Source organism: Uloborus diversus, chromosome 1, assembly GCF_026930045.1.
Source record: "Uloborus diversus isolate 005 chromosome 1, Udiv.v.3.1, whole genome shotgun sequence".
NCBI classification, from domain to species: domain Eukaryota; kingdom Metazoa; phylum Arthropoda; class Arachnida; order Araneae; family Uloboridae; genus Uloborus; species Uloborus diversus.
The window spans coordinates 160,915,770-160,937,348 of NC_072731.1; the positions used below are offsets into that span (position 1 = coordinate 160,915,770).

At 31.6% G+C, this 21,579-nt stretch overlaps 1 protein-coding gene across 1 annotated transcript in view; it reads left to right on the forward strand.

Annotated features, from left to right (window-relative positions):
- LOC129216614 (serine/threonine-protein kinase SMG1-like) overlaps positions 1 to 20,772 on the forward strand; it is a 248,709-nt gene extending 227,937 nt beyond the window's left edge. Inside the window, exons 72-75 of the mRNA XM_054850834.1 lie at positions 1,551 to 1,821; positions 2,536 to 2,682; positions 19,962 to 20,068; positions 20,474 to 20,772. Of these exons, the coding sequence (XP_054706809.1) occupies positions 1,551 to 1,821; positions 2,536 to 2,682; positions 19,962 to 20,068; positions 20,474 to 20,551 (603 nt within the window). The 3' untranslated portion in view covers positions 20,552 to 20,772. The remainder of the gene's footprint in view (positions 1 to 1,550; positions 1,822 to 2,535; positions 2,683 to 19,961; positions 20,069 to 20,473) is intronic.
- The last annotated feature ends 807 nt before the right edge of the window (positions 20,773 to 21,579 follow it).

The window sequence follows — 21,579 nt, forward strand, 5'->3', positions numbered from 1 at the left end:
AGTGTCGACTGTATCAATACATACAAAAAAGTCACAGAAGCTGAATCCAGTTTAAAGAAAAGAATCCTAGCCTTCGACAAAATTCTAAACACACGGCATCTCAATTTCAATTTTCCTTTCCTTTTTATAACAGTTAAGTTTCATAAAAATCCAATAAAGTTCAGATTCGTTACAAGTGGAACATACTCCTACAATAATCAAGCAGGTTACATTTTTTTCGAAAAATTAAAAAATATCTTGGCCAAAATTGCAGAAGAAAAAAGTTTTATAATTCTGAATAACCAGAAAGTTCTGGATTCCATAAACAGTGGTAAATACCATATTCATAGTTTTAATACTTTTGATTTTGAAAATCTTTTCACTAACATTCCCCACAAACTTTTCGACAGATATGAAAAACACATCAATTTAGAAAAGCACTCTTGGATTATCCTTGTTAAATTTTGTATTTTTTAGAATTACTTATACAATGGTTGCAATTTCTACAGACAGATCAATGGAATACCGATGGGCACATCTTTTTCTAGTGCATTTGCAAACCTATTTTTGCATTTTTATGAATCTATTTTTTAATAAACAACAATATAGAAGCATTTAGATATATTGATGACATTATTATTTTTAATAACAATGATTTTCACATTTTACACAAAGAAATTTACCCAAATGAACTACTGCTGAAACAAACAAATAAGGATGAGTCAGTTAATTTCCTTGATCTCAATATTCAACTGAATAATAAAGTTCCCAGTATAGCTTTGTATGATAAACGTCAGGATTTTGATTTTAAAGTGTATTCTTTAATTCATTTTCACAGTTGTGTCAGTAGAAAAGTGTTCAAAAATATAATCATTTCACAAATTATTAGATGTAAAAAAATATGCAATAATAAAACAAATCTGAAAACAGCGATTCGAATTTTAACTGCTACCCTAACTGAAAACCAATATCCGGAGCATCTTACGAAGCATTTCATTTGCAGTCTTGTGGAGGACTAGCGATAGTCAATTGTCAGTTCCTTGATTTTTTCTGTTTCATGAATTTGATGGATGTACGTTCTTTCTTTTGATTTTGAGTTCAGGTATGAATTTTGTTTCTCTTGTGGTTTAAATGTTGTTCTATTTTCTTTATATAAATCTTGTAGCTTAAATATTGTTCTATTTTCTTTAAATAAAACTTGTATTTTTCGTTTTTAAAAGGTTCAATGTTTGTATTTCATGTCATGCTGATATTCTGGACTTTCAGTAACCCAATTTGCTTGTTTTGTGAGATGTCGGGGACTAGTGCTGCTTTTTTAGGCAAATTTCGCCAGCAGCACTCATGAAACATCTCATGGTTTTTTCCCTACCCTTGGGGAGTACCCCCTGATGAGGCCCCAGGGTATTTTGGGATTTTTTCATTTTTTCCTTCTTTTAAAAGAATTTTTTGTTCTTGTTCAATCCTTATATTGCTATCAAATATATATATATATATATATATATATATATATATATATATATATATATATATTATATGCAAGTACATTCTAATTTCTTTTATTTCATTGAAAGCATGAAGAGCAAGAACTTGGCATAGATTTCAAAGGAGATGGGCAGATTCATCGTTATATGGCATTATACAAGGAGTTTTCTGAATGCATATCTTCTGTAGTTAGTAAGCTTTTGACGGATTCCCAAGAAATTGAAATTGCAAGTTTAGTTTCAGTTGAAGCAGAAATCCCTGCTCTTACTGTTACTGCTGCCGAGATATACAGTCAGCTTTTAGATTTAGCTGGTCCTTTGGGAAGTAGGAAATATGGTTTGCCAGAGATAGAAAATTCAAGTATGTACTTCTTACAATCTATCAACTTTGTGTATTAATTTTAACTATAAATTTCTCTAAATTTTGTATGTTGAAAAAAATCACTTGTATCTGAAAATTTCAGCATTAACCTTTAAGAATATGGACGGTTTAAAATAACATAGGAACACGGATGGTATACTCTGTACGCCAGCATTCTTTAAAGCTTAACTATCAACTTTTAAAAAATTTTCTGTTTAGCACAATGTATAGAAATGTTAAGTAGCAAGCATCTAATTGAATGAACAGACGAGCGTAATGAAAATGAATATGACTACAATGATTACAATAACGTTTAATTTGCAAATTTCATGATTATAAAATCAAAATAATAATAATAATGATAATAATACATATAAATGATAATTTAGTCATTTAGAAAATTCGTTGCCATTTGTTGAACAATTACTGCAGCTTTCAAAATTGTATTTTGTTATTTTTATATGCTTTTTGGCATACAAAATTGGATCATTCACATGTTGTTTCGAAAAAAAAAAAACTTTAAACACAAGTCTGTCATTGAACAAACGTTGGGAAAAGGTAAATAATAGCCAGTGGTTGGTCAAATGACTATTCTGAAATTCACAGCTGCTTTCTCGCTGAGTGGCATGCTCAGTACGCCGTCCGTGTTCTTAAAGGTTAACTTCCTTCATTTGGTATAGTTGTCATTATTTGAAATGAAAAAACATTTTTTAGAACAAAGTATTCAAGTAAAAAAGAATCTATTGTCTCCAATGTATGAGCCATCAGGAATGCATTCTCCTGCTATTAGACCTAAAACACCTTTAAGAACTGGAACGCCAAAGAAAAGCACTGTGATGAGAGATCCACGTACTGGAAAAGGTACTATCAACTTATTTTTTGACATAATGTTACATAATCATCCATGAATATTGTGAGAAATGATAGTACTGAATTATCCTTACTATATTGCTTTAATTACTGTTATTGGTCAGCATTACTATTGTTATCAGTTTGTTTTAAGCTTAGATACTGAAGTAATTACTTAAAATACACCGCCAGCTCAGTTATTCCATCCGAGGACTGCAGTTTCGTGCTTTTTAGCACTCATCAGCCCGGAATAGGAATTAGGTACAAAATACCTTAGCTTTGCCATCAATCTTTAAGTTGAACCGCACCATTGCTGCGGTCGCTTATCTGGTTTGTTAATTCTGCATTAACTACCAGTTTGTTTGGCTCTCTTGGCTCCCTTAAGAGATTTTTCGCCTTCATCTCATGTGATTCCTATTCTGGGCTGATGAGTGCTAAAAAGCACGAAACTGCAGTCCTCGGATGGAATAACTGAGCTGGCGATGTATTTTAAGTATTTCTGCCGTAGCCCTGGCTTTAGGGCGGTAACTTACTACAAAACACTGAAGCAATTAGTTTGTTCTAAAAATGTATAATGCAAAGTTAATGAACAAAAAAAATTGATAATTTTACTGTTTTACTTATTAAGTAATATTTTTTTAACATACTGTTAATACGTCTTTTTAAACACAACTATGTCAAGCGTGAAGAGTTCAATTTTGTTTTATATTCTTTTTCATCTGCAGGTGGAAAAACTTTCCTTTGCAACTTTTTAGAAATGGTTTAGTTTTATCTTATTACATTAGCATCTGCTTTTTATCTGTGATTTTGTTTTAATTTTAAAACTGTGAACCCTGAAAATAATCATGAACAAGGATATGCTATTTTTCCCTTGGAGATATTTTTATTTAAATAAAAAAAAAGTATTCTGATTTCCACCATTTTCTTCACTGTATAATTAAATCACGAAGGGTTCGTACAGGTCATGTAAATCCTGGAAAGTCATGGAAAATTGAAATTTTCATTCAAAGTCATGGAAGTTTATTTAAAGTCATAAAAAATTGTCCTAGGCAAAGAGAAAGTAACAGTAACTTAAAGAGCATTAGAAATCTTGAGTGATTTAACAGTAGAAGTTATTAAAACTGGAAAATGGAACAATGGCAAAAACAAATCTGAATCTTGAAATCTCATTACATCCACTTCTGTAGCAACCGCTCGTCTTTTTTTTTTTTTTTTGCAATCTGATTTTACCTCTTGGACATCCCTCATTTTGAATTTACTATTATTTTCAACACTTTATATTTTATATTCTGTAGTAGCGAACTTGCACGTTCTTGATTTGGAGACGCTCATTCAAAAAATGCAATGTAATTGCACCGGAGTTCGTTTCCATCACTCGTAAAAACTTTATTATTAAAATTATCAGAGTTTATCTTAGTTTGTTGAACGTTTTATAATATACAGCGCTCATTTTCCTCCTACTATTCCTACTTTTCAGCAAAAAATTCTTCTCATATTTTTTAGCATGATTTTCCTTTAGAATTTAACTTGAAATTCCTTCAAAAGACTTTGAAATTGATGTGATTTCAAAAAATTTGCATTCAGAAAATGAAAATTTGTTAATTGTAAATTGTTTATATATAATATTGAATTTATTTCACAAAGTTATACATGCTTGCAATTTCTTGTGAATTCTACTGCTTGTGTTAAGAAAAAACACTGTGGTTTTTAAAAAGTATATAGTAAAAAAAATCCATCTATATAAGTACAAACTTTTGATAATTATACTTGATTATGTATGTTGTTCTTTTTTTTTTTTTTTTGCTGGCATGTAATGTTAGTTATTATATTTGAGTTTCAGTTTGAACTATAGTCAAAAAAACTGAATCCTCCCCCACCTTTTTTTTTGTTTCTGTCACATTTTCGTAAAATTCAAGTGTTTTGTAAAATAGATATAATTTTCAGTCTGGAAGAATGAAGTTCAGTTAAATCAGAGAAATAAAACTTTCTTTTTATGTCTAAACGTTTTAAATTAGAAATTTCATGTTATTTCTGACCTAAAATATTTTGTTGCATACAAAGTACTGAGCGAAATTAGCTCTAACTTTTTTGCTTTCTTTAAATAGATAGGTCTTTAGATAGAATAACATTTAAAGCACAATAAAATGGTGCTAAATGGTTATGTACCCAGTACCTTTCTTGCCAGAAACCAAAAAAAAAAAAAAAAAATGGTCTTTCCTGAATCAACATTGATTTTGAAGCTGGCGCTTTGCAATAAAATAATAATTCTGCAATGTTTATTATTCAATATTGTTTGAACTTTATTTTGATTTTCCTAAAAATGTTCTGAAATTTTATCTAAATTGTATCATAATTTATTTAAACGCTCTTGCCGCTGACAATAGCTTGGCTCAGGGGCGCCTCGAGTTTTAATTTTTGAATGGCAGAAATTCTGAATTTGGCGAATGATAAACTACAGGTATCAACATATAAATATAACTTATAGTAAAATAGTAGTTTAAAAAACTTCAAAAAAAACCACTCTTTTGTAGCAAAATGAACCTTATCATCTAAAGTTTATTTTTTACTTTTCAGTTTATTTTGCTACAAAAGCGTGTTAGCATGTTTTTTTTTAGTTTAGTTTTTTAAACTATTATTTTCTTTTTCTTTCTGTTTCTTCTTCTTTTTTTTTAGTTCAACTTGTTTAACAAAAAAATATTCATTTTAACATTTTTCAAAATCTTTTATGTTTATGAAATTTGCCCAAAAAAAGTGCCTACAGTCTCAGGCAGCACTCGAAACGCAGTCTCTTGAACTCCAAAAAGAATAATTATACTCCTTAGAGTGCAATTGCCGAGCTCTAAAAACATTCAACTGTGCTGATAAATTGCCTGTGGAGTAATTGTCTAATGTAGTTAATCCATCTCAGTCATCAATGTATGTGTGCGAAAATCCTATTTATATTACTTTGAAAATTTGAGAGATATTTTAATAAAAGCAGTGGCGCCGACTCCATGGGGCTTGAGGGGGCCCGAGCCCCCTCAAAAATATTTTTGAGGGGGCAGAGCCCCCCCAATAAATCAAGAAAATTATAAGTTACATTATGCTTTCTAAACTCATAAATTTATCTTTTATTTTCCTTGTTTAAAGATAGTTTACCTTGTAAAATATATTCAGTAATGAGTTAAAACAAATAATTATTACGGTTGTGTAAGCAGGTTAACTGAAAACGAGTGGTGCGAATGATGATAGTGTTACAGTACTGCGAGTACTGTAAAAATTTGTCCCAGTGCACGAACTTACGGGTCAAGTCTGTTGCCGGTGGGCAGCGCTGCGGCACGCTCACCTAAGTGTTGCTGATCTGGAAAAATATATATGAGAGTTTGATTTGTATATAAAATGGGAGGCGTGATAGTTTTGAATACTTATGGGAATCGTGTTTAAAAGAAAACCTTCACAAAATGATGATCCTTCCCTTCCTCGGAATCGACGTGTACCAAAGAAGTATGAAAACAATGAAGGCAGCTCACCGCACACTTTCAAAATCCCAAAGGAAAACATTTGACTCGCCGCTACTTATGCGAAATAGCTATAACACGATTTTTTCTCCAGTATTCAGACCTAACGCGAATTTCTCACCGCAACACGAAAATTCTCGGAAGGGAATCGTGGTGTGTTCGTATCAGCTTTGTTATTGGCTACTAAAAAATTTTTTTTTATGAATGTATCTTTATGCTTTTACCATCGCTGAGAGTAGAAGTTCCCTTTTCATTTTAAATGCGAAAGTTAATGAAATATAATGACACCTAAGAGCGCTGTTTCATCTAAAGTTTGTGAAGATAAAGAGAAAGTTTCATGACAATTAAAGAAAAGCTAGAGCTTCTTGAAAAGCTGATGGTCAACTAAAAAATGCGTTGAAGGTAGCACGAGAATTAGGTATGAGTGATTCTTCCGTACATACAATTACAAGTCAAGAAAAGGAAATCCATAAAAATTCACTGAGTAGTGTCTTGCAAAAATTTATGAAAATGGAAACTGCTCATGTATTGTGTACGAATATCATTAATTGATCTACTGTACAGTACAACTAAAGATGCATTTGCTTTTCTTACTATATACTGTGCCTAACGTATACCGGTTTATTTTTTCTTTCTTTCCCATTAATCATTGATTTTGTACATCGTAGCAGTATTTTATGTTGAATAAAACGTTTTTTTTTTAAATACAAGTAAACATTCAGTTCTTTATGTAAGAGACAGTAATGTACAGTTAGTTAAGAGATGGTTTTTAACAGTTTGAGGGGGTGTTTACAAGTGTCTAAAATAATTGGGTACGTTTATAAAAATTTTACACATACCCTTTTCCACAACGCGAAAATTCGACCTACGCGAGAGGTCTTGGAATGCATCGCTCGCGTAAGACGGGAGTTGACTGTACTACAAGGCAATACACATTGAGGTTTGTAAAATGGTGCAATTTTGCATTATTGGGCGATTTACATCAACTGGAAGCACACAGGTCATTGCAGTTGAACAAGAGTGCTTGCTTTTATTAAACAGAGGTGAAAGAGAAGAGAACATTTTGAAAAATCAACTGAGTTTTTCAAAAATGACCTAGATATTGAGAGACTGCGTTTACACTTGAATATGTTAGCCGATGTCACTAATGTAAAAACAACTGGTCTTAAAAAGCATGCGTAAATTAAATTTCCTTTTTACAAAAATACTGTGTGTGTTTGTATTTATTTCTTCCGTTTTTCGAAGCCAAAAAATATGTGTCGGGCTTGTCGAGTTTTCGAGGTTCTAATGTTGATTATATGATTTTAAAAAAAACTTTAAAACTCACTATTTTTCATCTCAAATTTAGAAAATTTCCTCCGGCATGCCCCCTTTCCCCCGATATTTTTTAAGTCGGCGTCTCTGGCAGTGCCCTTTAATGCAAGTCAAGCGCCCTACCTTTTCCATGCCTAGCTACGGCACTGCATGACTCCCCATAAAATAGAACAAAAAAATGTCTCTTACTAAGACAAGTGACATGATCTAGTTGAACCAGAAAAATTTGTATACCAATTTTTGGATTGTTTTACTTTGAAAACGCCATGCCACATACTGTTTGTTTTCTAAATTATACACACCAGAAAATATGTAAATTGGCATTTTCAAGGCACAACAATCGACCTTTATTTGGGGGGGGGGGGGAACCTCCATGGGATTACATAACCCCCTAAACCCCCGGTGATGACTGGGCCAGCCCCCCCAATGATTTTTGCAAGTCGGCGCCCCTGAATAAAAGTATTGTTCGATAATGGCCTGATCAAAAATGAAACGCCTATTAAAGGCTCATCTAAATTTTGGCATGAAATTACTTAAAAACAATTATAACTCATGTTCTAATTACCTTAGAACATTGGAACAAATATTGTCTGATGCAGAAAAATCCAAGGTTTTTATAGATATTTTCAAATGTATATTTTTTAAATTTTTCTTCTTCACATTGTGCAGGGCTCCCAAATGGTCCGCTTTTCCCGCCAAAATCCGTTTTTTTAGGGTAAAGTCCGCTTTAGACCGCATTTTAACATTTTTGTCCGTTTAGTCCGCTTTTATATTGTTTTTACTCAAAAATCAGATTTTAAAAATTTTCATTACATTAAAAGATACTGTTTGCTGACGTTTCTTACGCTCGAACATGCGGCCGCGGCGCCGTTTTTCTATTTAACCTGACTTTCTGGTATTATTTCGCTTCAGATTGACGTTATTACTCCTCCTTCAACCGCTGTAACATGGAAATCTAGCAAATGGAGAGGTTTGGGGGAGGAGTTATGATGTCAAATCAAAGCATTTTGCTACCGAAATTTCTCACGGAATCGTACGCCCTTGAAAAACCTTGAAAAAAAATCAAGAATGTTTCATCAGTGCAATTTTCTGAACTTGTGTTCGATATGTAGCATCGCGAAAAATTACTTCCTGCTTTTGCGAGTTCAATCTTTTTGCATCTTGTTAATATTTTGATGTTTTTGACAATCAGAAGTTATTTTAACATTCATTAACTTAGATTAGCTTAATTTATGTTTAATTCCGGTAGATAATCAATTACTTTTTTTTTTCGGAACCATGGTAACATCAAACTCTTTTGGACTTCGCCGAAAATTGCTTGCTTGGTTTTGAGATTTCAATCTCTTTGCATCTTGTAAATATTTTGATATTTTTGGCAATCGGAAGTTATTTTGACATAACACCTCCTTAGATTAGCTTATTTTTTGGTTAATTTTAATAGACAATTAACTTTTTCATTTTTGGAACCATAGCAACATTGAACTTTCTCGCACTTCGCGGAAAGTGCTTGTCGTGTTTGAGATTTCAATCTTTTTGCATCTTGTAAATAATTTGATATTTTTGTCAATTAGAAGTTATTTTGACACACTCCACCATAGATTAGCTTATTTTTTGCTTCATTTTAATAGATAATAAACTACTTTTTTTTCTCGAAACCATGGCAACATTGAATTTACTCGCACTTCGCGGAAAATTGCTTGTCGTGTTTGAGATTTCAATCTTTTTGCATCTTGTTAATATTTTGATACTTTTGGCAATCGGAAGTTATTTTGACATACACCACCATCGATTAGCTTATTTTTTGTTTAATTTTAATAGATAATAAACTTTCTTATTTTTGGAACCATAGCAGTATTGGACTTACTCGAACTTCGCGAAGAATTGCTTCTTGTGTTTGAGATTTCAATCTTTTTGCATCTTCTAAATATTTTGATATTTTGCGCAATCGAATGTTATTTTCACATATGCTATCCTAACCTAGCATATTTTATGTTCAATTTTAGTGATGTTTAGTTTCAGAGAATATTTTTTTTTTTTGGAAATTATGCCAACAGTGAACATACTTCGCAAAAATTTGATTCTCGTGTTCAAGATTTCAATCCTTTTGCATCTTGTAATTATTTTGATATTTTTGAAAATTGGAAGCTGTTTTTACATGTGCTACCTCAAATTATATTGTTTAATTTTATTTTTTTAAACTAAAACTTTGTATCCTTATTTTTTTTTTAAATACTCATAATGAGTATTTTCAATTTGAAAATATAGCTCCATGAATTTGAAATTACACATTTATTTATTACATTAAGTTATCCAGTAAAAGCAGGCTCAAATTTACATTCAGTGTATTTATCGCTTGAGTAGCATTTGTATATTTTTGGGTGTGTGACTTTAATAAAAAATTCTTTCTCACTAATTTTTATATATACATGAAGACAGTTACAATATTTTTTTGCCCAAACAACTAATACATACATATGAAGAAATGATTTGGATACTTAGCATACTAATAAATGATTTGCATTCCTTTAATATTTTTGAACTTAGTCAGTCAGTAGCGTAGCCAGAAATTACCTCCTGCATTGGTGTTTGGTCATAAACTCTTATATGTATATAAACTTACCATATTTAGGCTGGAAATATGTAAAATCCAAAGGGCTGTGGAGAGGGAGGGAACCTCCCGGCCTCTAAACTATATTTTCTTGTCTTGCCAGTACCTTATATCAAAATGAATTCTTTAAACTGGCTATGTGAAAAATTTTGTAAACTAGTACTATGTGCTAAGGTGTTTACTGTAATAACTGTATCTAAAATGTCTTTATTAGGTATGCACTAATTCATCGGTCACTTAGGTGATTATTTTTAATTAGCCAGTTTTCACCTGTTAATTAGTAGAAAATTTATTTTACAATTAAAGTTACTCTGTAAGATGGTCAATTGCTTGCTTGTCACCTCCCCACCATCCAAATATTTGTGTAAATAACATAATTCAAAGGATAAAAAATTCAGTTGTGCAGAAGGCGATAAGGATTTATCATTAAAAATCATTATTATGGTTAATTAACGAATTATCTTCACTTATTTAGTGCCAGGCAGCTAATTTGCATTTTTGTGCTTCCCTGGGTTTAACTATGAATTGTCCTCCCAAGGTCCTCTTTTTAATCCTAACTGGTCCTCTTTGGTCCCCTTTTTGATTCAAAGAGGTCCTCTTTTACCTTTTTCTATGGCTAAAATGTGTTGGGAGCCCTGCATTGTGGGATTTATGCCGAAATATTGATTAAAATTGGAATAAAGTAACAATTAATAGTTAATTGATTTGATTATAGAATATTGCATTGTAATCGGGTCTGATGTCGCATGCCAAATTTCAAAAGAATCTGATCGCAGGAAGTGGTCAAAATTTGAGTTGCAAGATTCCGTTACAAGACACATACATACACTCATACATACATGTCTCAAAGTTGCGGGACATATATGTCTCAAATTTGCGGGATAAAGAAATTTTTGGAAAACCACAGTGACCTCCCACTGGGGCACTCTTGGCTTAGCTGCACAATAAGCATATTTTGATTAAATTAATTATAGAGGATGATATCGATAACACATAAAAGTTTTTGAAAACATCTCAAAGTATTCATCCATTTTAAAAGTACAGCAATATAAAAATCCAAAAAATTCAATAAACTTTGAAGGCTTAATATACAAAGTTCTTGAAATTAAAATTTAAAATAAAATCTTTTTTTTTTTTTTCAAAATGCAACTCTTCAGAAATTTAAAAAAAATGTATATTGAAATGGCATGGATTATAATGGGGTTCATATTTAAATGTAAAAAAAAAAAAAGCTTTCTTTGAATGTGTCAACCCTACACCAATTTCATTGAAACCCTAAATGGTAACATAAATTTTAGTAGAAAATTGTATTCATTTTACATCGAATGACCCACAAATTCTTGAGTGAAGAAATTCTTGTTGACTTAAAAGATTTTTCTAGAAGTGGTGCAGCAAAAACTGTCTAGTTGATTTAATGTTGCTACTAGTGTATTGAACAAAGTCTCAAAAAAAAAAAAAAAAAAAAGAAAAAGAAAGAAAGAAAGAAAAGTGAGGGAGTGGGTTTTGAGAAATATAATAGGATTTGGTTCAAGTATTTATTCTTAATCAGGGGTGTCCACCTAGAGGGGTCATGGCGCAGATTGTGTCGTTGAATTTTTTTTTTTTTGGGGGGGGGGGTTTGTTTTAAGGGGTATTTGCTTTTTTGGGGGGGGGGCTTATGTAGGGTTTTTTTGTGATATTTAGGGTGGTGTGCCCTTAATTTTGCAGGGGGGCACCCATGTCTTATTTGTTCTTGCTCAGTGATATAACTTTACATATTTGTTTGTATTATGTTCAAGGTACTGCCTGTCAACCTGCGATACTGGATAATAATGTTTTTCATATCAAATTCTACCGGTAATACGTAAACTGCTTTGAAACAAACTCAATTTTCCTATTACAGTGGACAAACATTATATTTCTTCCTCTTCTTTTTTTATATAAACTACTTGCATGCTTTTAGCTAGCATTTTGGAAGTATTTAGTTAAATTTACATATTAGTATTTAAAAAAGGAAATTTTCAATTTAAAATTAATAAAATTTTTCATTTAAAAGAATAATTTTTGAGGAAATGTAACTGAGCTCTAGGATAAGGCATTTAACTAATGATGTAGCCTTTAAAAATAATAAATTAAAATAGCAAAGCCTTATGTACTAACAGTTCTAAAACGTTACAAGTTTCCGGGGTCAACAATCTAATATTGCTTCGACATACATATTGTACGTCTTTTGATTCCATGCTTATGAATGATGTTTTATTAGAATTTTAAAAAATGGTAAAATTAAGATAACAAAGCTTTATGCACCAACAGCTCTAAAAAGTTGTAAGTTTTACTTATAATTTGAAGTTTTTTGCAATCAACAATGTAATATTGCTTCTACATCAGTATTGTACACATTTTTTAATTTCATGCTTACGAGTGATATTTTGAAAAAAAAGAAAAAAACTTCAAAGAAATGTAATTTTTAATAACTCGAATAAGAAGTTGAGTCGACCTAAAAAAAAAGTGTATATTGTACTCCAGTTAAGTATAATTATGTTTGTATTTTGTTTGTTTGTTTATTTATTTATATATTTTGCAAGTAAGATATGTACTGGCAAGTTAAAAGTATGAAAGGAAGTTTTTCATGAAAAAATATTGCTCAATTACTTTTTCATTGTTTTGAAAATTTCTTATTTTTGCATTAAAATACTGGTCCTACATTTTTCTACTTTTTGGTAAAAGTGTCCTACTTTTCCTACTTTTTGGTAAAAGTGTCCTACTTTTCCTACTTTTTTACAAAAATATCCTACTTTTCCTACTTTTTTACAAAAATCTACTTTTCCTACTTTTTGACCGTCAAAATGCGCTATGACCCCTGAATTTAAAAATCTTTAATCAGGCGATAATATACAGAAATAGGGGAACTCTTAACACTAAAACATGGCCCGCAAAACTAATCCGTGCAACCTACTGCTACTTTCAACATCAGGAATCAAACACTATGTTCTAAAATTTCTGAGCCTATTAATTTATATACCCTTTAAAATGTGCAAATAAGTAAACAAGTACATTTGAATCTGAGGTTTATTCACTTCTGATTTTTTTAATTTTTTAAAATAAAATAGCTGGTTTAGAAATATAAGTTTACTGAAGAATGTGACTTTAATTTAAGGAACCAAAATACTGTTAATTTATGTGGAGGATTAAATGCACTATTGACACTACAAGGCCAACTTTTGGAGGAAATTTATTGAAACTTAGTAATGACTCATTCAACCTTTGTTCCATTCATTATCATTCTGTCTGTTTATAAAAAAGAATTGAACATTTAAGTATTATTTTATTCCATTCACTGTATTTTTACTTTACTTAAATTTATATGATGTAGAACAATGATGAAGACAAATAAGAATAATTTAGTTTTTTATGTGCACACTGATATTTTTTCAATCGCAAGTAAGTTCTTCGATGAGGTAGTGGCATTCACGTAGAAGTTTTACAAATGCTCGTTTCCAAAAATTGGCAAGTTTTGTAATAAATAGCACTATTCTACCATGCTGAGCGCAAAAGTCGTATCTGTATGTATCCGTTCAAAATGAGAAATTGTCGTTTAAAGTTGTGTGCCTCAATGTATTTGATCCACATTCAACTTTTTCAGAATTTTTTAAAAAATATTTCTTATTGACAAATGACCAAAAATTGTTGTATTTAGGTAAAATATGACAAATATGACAAAGAACCACTTGGGGACAGTAACTCGGTTTTGGCAAAAAGGGCAGATACAACTTTTGTGCTTATTATGGCAGTGTTCTCGTCATGTCACAACAGGGTGGCGACACATCAGGGAAAAGTCAGGGAACTTTATTAATCAGGGAAAAGTCAGGGAATTTTGAAAAAATAACAAAAAATCAGGGAAAATTGATTTTTTTGAAGAAAAAAAAATTTTTTGCTTTACAAAATTAAGTACTCTTAATTCCCTACGCATTTTCCGCCAATTATCTGTTCAAAAAAAAAAAAAAATAATAATAAAAATTAATTTGAATTTTGACATTTTGAATTCAAATTATGTTTTTCGCAATCACAAGTGTGTGTATGTAGGTATGTGTGTTTGTGTGTGGGGGGTAAGTGTGTTTGTGTGTAGGGGTATGTGTATGTGTGTGTAGGCATGTGTGTTTGTCTGTGTGCTGGCATAAGTGTGTGGGTAGTTGTGTATATGAGTGTGTGTATGTGTGTGTGTGTGGGGGGGGGGGTTATGTGCATGTGTGTGTAGGCATATGTGTTTGTGTCAGTGTGCAGCAGGGTTTCCGCTACGGTCGCATTTTTCGCATAATGCGAAAACACTATCTGAATTGCGAAAATAAAGCAATGCATTTTCGCTTTTTTGCTCAAATAAAAAATAAATTTATTTAAAAAAAAAGAAGAAATGTATGATCCTAGAGAGGAAGCATGTATGGCGATAATCAACTTAATCTTTTTTAAATCTTAGCTAAGATGTTTAAACTTCAATTAAGTTCAATAACTATTAGTCTTATCTAGCATTATGTCCCCCCCCCCCAATAACTGCTTTATTAGGAGGAGGAGACTGCAACGTTCTAAACACCAATCGCGTTTTCTTTTTTTATTTCATGTTTTAAAAAAATAGCTGTCGTACTTATTTCTTCAAAGAAATCACAGATGAAATATGAATTTTATTTTCAGCTGGAGATGAAACACTGAGGCATATATAAATATATGAGGATGTGTAACATTTTAGCATTTTGCTAACATTTTCCCCTCAATTTTAGCTTTTATGCTAAAGAACTTTTGAACCCAGCTTAAACCCTGGTGTGCAGGCATGAATGTGTGGGTAGTTGTGTGTATGTGTGTGTGCGTGCGTGTGTAGCTCCGTATGTATGCGCGTGTGTGTAGGACATGGATGCAACCTGGAGACGGCTTTCGCTATAGGAGCAGCATCGTGAGGAGCCGGTCGACGGTGACAGGGTGCGGAGGGTGGCGGTGGGAAAATAAAAAGATAGGACATCAAAACAGTCAAATGAGAACAATAAGCAATTGTGATTGCTCAAAAAAAAAAAAAAAAAAAGTAAAATTAATGAGGTGTGATTATACACTGCCGCATATTTGTGCATCTTTTTTCCTCAACGTGAAAATATTGAATCTTACTTATTAACCACAGGATGAACTTCCTAAGATTGCTTTGTGTCTGTTAGGTTGCTTATTTTACCTAGCGTGAAATTTCCTTTTACGCTTTCAATGCTACGTAAAATAAACAACCATACAGGCAAAGAGGAAGCCTTCAATTATGCCTTAACTCCTTTGCCTTTATTCCATTGTCTCGAAGTAATTATCCTACTGTAATCACGATTTCAAGAAGAAATCTTTGGTTTTTGAATTAATATTATAAAAGCTTAAAAGTTATTACTTCTTCGCGTTTTCAATTTAATTGCTAAAATTGAACTTTCAATTAAAAAAAAAAAAAAAAAAAACTTGCTTTTTTTTTTCTCTTTTTCCCCTTGCATTTCAAAGTTGTTTGTTACAAAAGCAATCTAAAATTTTTTCTCGTTACATACTGAAATCATTTGAAATAGAGTTAACTTGTGTATTTAAGAAAATACAATTCGAAAACTCACCCATGTGACGGAAAAAAGTCCAACTTACACTTCAATCAATGAACATTACTAAAGAAACATTTTTCATATGCTGAAAAGAGTTAAGAACGTTGAATGTGAAAAAATAAGAAAGGACAGAGGATAAATGTCCGAATAGAGCAACTAATTTTAAACTAGTTAAAAATGAAATTCTAGATGGAAACGTTTTTTTAAGATTTGGACAGCAGCCAAAAAAGTCTCTTTTGACACAATTATTAGAATTTTATTTGCTCACCCATATGCAAAATGGCAACAGGAAAGAAATAAAAATTCTTGAATAGCATTATGTTTATTAACGTTTTAATTAATATCTCCGCTAATTAAAGTCGTACAATTATGAGATTGGTCCTATTGTTTTCTTTGGAAAATTTCGAATTGATCGGTATCTCGTTTGACTCCCGATTCGCAGTGGTTCTCGAGAAGATCGATCTTCAGACAGACAGACAGACAGACGGACGCGAACAGATTTTAATATTATAGTGGATGATTTCAACACTGCCTCCAAGGCGATTACCAACTGTTGCTCCATTTTTCGGCGTGGCATGGCCTGCAACTGACATTGTTGATATCCGATTCATCCCTGAATACACCCCACCATCTTGAGACCATCTTCAAATCGAACTGCCCGTCCTGTGCCCATTTTAATTTGAATGTTTTATAAACCATGCGAATGAACTCCCCGTTTTCTAATTTTTAATGAACTTTTCAAGCTCCAGCTCCACGTATTTTTTCTTCTTTTTGAACTTTTAATGTATGTTGCCACGGATTTGTGTTTTTTTAATTAAGTGTTTGAAGTTTTTTCCCTGGTGATCACCATACAAAAGTCCTGTTATATCTGGTCTGCTTCGAAATTTAGCATGAAATAAAGAATGTACGGTATTTGCTATGTTTCATTCCTATCGTCCACATACATTCAACATGGGGTAAGTCTTTTAAATTTATGTTCTTTGGGCATTCAAGGCAGTCGTTGATCTGAGGTTATTGCGGCTGCGATGCTTCCACTTCCACGGCCTAGATTTAATCTCTTTGAGTTTCTGAATAATTCTTCAAAATTGAACGCGACGCATCATGACAGAAGAGACTGAGGGGATATGATTCATTTGTTTAAATTTATTAAAATGAAAGATGTTACGAAGCTAAAGTTTAGCACTGAAAACAGGACAAGGGGTCATTGTTTTAAGCTATTTAAATCTCAGGCTAACAAAGATATTAGGAAAAATTATTATTTTAGCAGGGTAGTGGAACCTTGGAACAGCTTACTGGAAGAGGTGGTAATGAGAAATGGAGTAGGTAGTTTTAAGAGGGCCATTGATCTTCACTGGGGATTGTAAATTGACTAGGACCAGCTTAGCTCGGCTTAGAGCCTGTCGCTTGGTCGTCACTTTTGTATTTGTATTAATGCCAATCGGTTTAAAAATATACCAACTGGGAAACAAATTATAATTCATCGTTACATGGTGCTATCAGCCCAACAGCTATGCATTTTACACAGTAAATAATCACAGAAAGGGAAAATATATAATTTCTTTATCTTAATTAAGACATAGCAGCAGGCTTAAAACTTGAATAAATGGTTACTCCAACAACCTTCTTCTTCCATTTAAAAGTAAAATACAAGTTTTGCATATATTTTAGTAATTTCAAGAGGGATTTAAAATTGCATCATAATTGTAACAGCGTATTTTATTTAACTATACTTTTAAAAAGTTGTTTTTATCCTTGTTTTGTGTTGTAAATTCACTTTTACTTTCAATGGTAGAAAATTGTACCAACCAGCAAATATGTAGTCTCTGTCTTGTTCTGGGCGAATGAAGTGCTTGACCTAAAACTTGTACAAATGAGTGATAATTTTTAAAGATTTTATGTATTTTAATATTGTTGTTAATTATATTTACAAAATTTATATTTTAAGTTAACAATTCAATGATAGCGTTTTCTACTTCTTTGAAGTTCGCTTCCTTTTTGAAACTTTCAACAGAGCTACAAGAATTCAGAAGACTCAGAATCTGTCAGATGCTAGATGACTTGATAGTCCTTTATTAAGGGCGCCATAGATGCAAAATAGATATGAGCTGCATGTGGGTTATTCTCATCACACGGACTTTTATTTCTTACGGAACCATATTGCAGTGCCTAGATAATTTGGTTTAGGCTGACGTTTCACTTGGACTTTTTGAAAATTAATATGTACCTAAATACCATAGGAAACTCATGCCATTATGGGCAATTTTTTACTTGTATTCCTGTGCTGAAAGAGCTTTCTAAAAGGGGTATTCTTTCAACTTATGCATTGAAAGAGAATATACTTACAATTGAATGCTCCATTGATTTCAAGCAATGAAATAAAGAAACACATATACACAATCAACCAAGAATAACATGTAATAGTGCTGCAATGAAAATGATGTTGTAAAATGGAATGGCAGTACTGCTGCAGTAGTTGCAAGCAATAAAGTATGCAGGACATGATTTGAATTGGGCAGTAAATGAGGCGCTTCTAAGAAAAATAAAATAATTGTTTCTATGTCATAGTTATTGAAACACATAGCAAGTGCATCTGTGAGGCAGATCTTTTTAATCTGTAGCTGACTAAAGTATTAGAAATTGTTCAAAAATGTGGTGGTCACTTTTTTCTTGGGCAATTTGTGCAAAGTGCTATAAAAGAATGGCGAATGTACCAGGACCTTTGGAACGATGATTCACTATCTATCCCGACATGATTATAATGCAGAAAGATTCAGTTTAATTATTTTTTAAATGTAATTACATTTTTTTCATTTTTTTAGTTATAGATTTTTCTAAGTTCATATTTCATAAAATTTTATTTTACGAATTAAACACAAAAATTATTATTATTATTATTATTTTTTTTTTTTTGAATAAATGAAATTTTATTTAAAAACTCATTTATGAAAGGCTAAGTAATATTTTACATCTATAGATATTTATAATCGATAATCCATGCAATAATTGCAATCAAACAATAAATGTGAAATTCGCATAAAAAATGTGCTCAGACTAGACAAACGCTGGTTGGTAGAAAAATCTGCCATAAAAATAAATATAGAAAATTCAACGGGAAAAATTAAATTTGCATATGATGCACTTACTAGACATAAAATAAATAAATACTAATAAAATTATCAAAATTTAATGTTTTTTTCAAAAGCGGCATTAATGGGTTAATGCTACACATTTTAAAATATTAAATGAAGAGCTGAAAACTTTAGGCATTTCAACTTACAAAACATTCTTCAAATTGTAGTTTTTTACTTTTGTATAGTATATTAAAAAGAAAAAAAATATCCAGACTTTGTTTCTTCTCCAAATAAACATTAATTATTATTTTATTTTTTTATTTGTCTTATAGTATTTTAATCAGCTTTTTCTCTTAAACGGTAGTTATATATAATTTTCAGTAAGTTACCGGCCTATAGCCAGGGCTAAGGCAGAAATACATGAAATACACCGCCAGCTCAGTCATTCCAGCCGAGGACTACAGTTTCGTGCTTATTTGCACTCATCAGCCGGGCACAGGAGTAACTGAGCTGGAGGTGGAAAACCTCATAAGGAAGCCAAGAGTGGCAAACAAACAGTTATGTATAATGTCAACTAGTTATAAAAAATGTCACATTGAGTTTTATATGTATAATGTAGATTTGAAAATGTTCAAGACACATTTGTTTGTAAAAATTTTAGATGAACATTTCAAAGTAATATGTGTGTTTCCAAGAAATATTTTAAAGTGTGTTAAATTGTTAGTAATGCTAACAGCAAAAGGGTTAACAAACAATTTTTCTTTATTTCATCATTTCTAAAAAGAAATACTCCCAGGTTTTTTTGGGCCGCCGGGTGGGTAAACAGTTTTTTCTGTTATTCACACGTGGTTCATGGTTGCTTATTGAATGTAATTAACTAATAGTTGGCTTAATCTGTAGTTTCATTTCTCTAAACATGCTTTTTTATCTTATCACTGATTTCTTTTCTCCTACAAGAAACACTGATCAAAAACGTACTGTGTGGTGTCCTACATTAAACATAAAATTTCTTTTAAATGTTGAAATTTTGTTCTTATCTTGATTGAAAATTAACAAAAGTATAAAGAATAAAAGATTTACAAATTCTACTGTGCTTGCATGAGTATGTGTACCCATTTTTCTTTTCTTATGAACAATTCTGTATTGTATCCTTAGCTTGTATGATTGTATTATGTGGTAGTCAGTTAAGTTCATCTCTTGCTTCTGTTATGCTTTCATTTTGTAGCTGTCCAAGAAAGAAATACATATGCAACAAATGTGTGGAAACGTGTTAAAACAAAGCTAGATGGACGTGACCCTGATCCAAATAAAAAGTCCAGCATTGTAGAACAGGTAAATGTTCATTTATTATTTTCTCTTTAAAAGAGGAAAACTAGAGCAAGGAAAAAAAAAGATATTGTGTAAACTTTTAATGTTGGTTCTTTCAATTTAATCTGAGTTTTATTTGTTTGGCTTTTAGTATGGGGAACTTCTTCTGAAGTTACATAAGTCAAAATGTTTTTTGAAAAGTTTTAAATAATAAAAATTATAAATAATAATTACATATCATATCTCTACTAAAAAATAATTTACAGTTTGAGTGATTTTAAAGGACACACTGTTAAGGATGTTCACAATTGGTATCACACTTTTTTTTTTCAACAAATTTGACTCTCCCAAAATGTTGAAAAGAAGGTTTCTTCTTTTTTTCCTTGTGAAACGTATTGTGAGTTATTTTAAAGCTTTTGTTTGTTTCAGGTTGATTTTGTTATCAAGGAAGCAACCAACCTGGAAAATCTAGCAGTTCTATATGAAGGTTGGACGCCATGGGTGTGATTCTCTAATCCAGTACCTCCTGTGTGAGGTCCAGTTTCATATGTGCGAGTAAAGCAGTCAATCATATTGACCTGCTCCTTCACTGTGGACGAGAGGGCGTGCTTGTTATTGTCATTGTCTCGCCACTACTCGTCCCTCATTCAACGCAGGGCTCGCCCTATTACTACCAAAGTGCGGCTTCATGACCAATAATTGCCGGCAAGAATCCTTCGAGCATCCGAATGACAGGAGCTGTATCGGTTGCCTTATTCAGAGCAGTATCATGAGAAATTTTGTTTGTCTACCATCGTGAAACAAAAGACTTCAAGCAATGTTACTCTAGTCTTCTTTTGTTTGAAACGTAGTCAAATTAATTGTTTTTAAATTGATTTTTTAACTTTTTTCAGATGTTGTATTTTAAACCTTGAAAAAATTGTTACACCTAATTTTTGCTATTTCCCCCTATGGGTTGCAATTTTTTATGCACTTCCCAGTGTTAACACAATAAGTTGAACTATGCACTAAATTGAAACTATGTTAATTTATGAGTATTTTTTAAGTGCTTGAATTATTTCCAAATAAAATAAAAGGTTTCATTCCGACCCATTTTGGCACAAGCAGGTATTTAAGAGAAGAATTGCTTAATCGTGTAAAAGTATCAAAACTTTGAATGTAAGTGAAGTAATGGATGAAGTATTATTTCCTGTGTACACAATATTTTTCAAAATAGTTTCAGCTTGATAGTTGATGTTGGAACTTTATATGTATTTAAATTTACAGTTTTATTCTTGGTGTGTGTGTGTGTGTTTTTTTTCTTTCTCTCCCAGATAAAAATGATATGGAAAAATCATTTCTTGCTTCAGTGCATGAAGTTCATGTAACTATTTTGTTTACTTTAAAAAATAATCTTGTTAATTTTAAGCATTTGATTTTTTAAAAAAATATGCAAATATTTGATTCACTGAATGTGAAAAAGAGCCATATAACATGTTTTATCTTTTGAACTGATGAAAAGCAAATCAGCATATGGTTCTTCCTTTCTTTTAAGC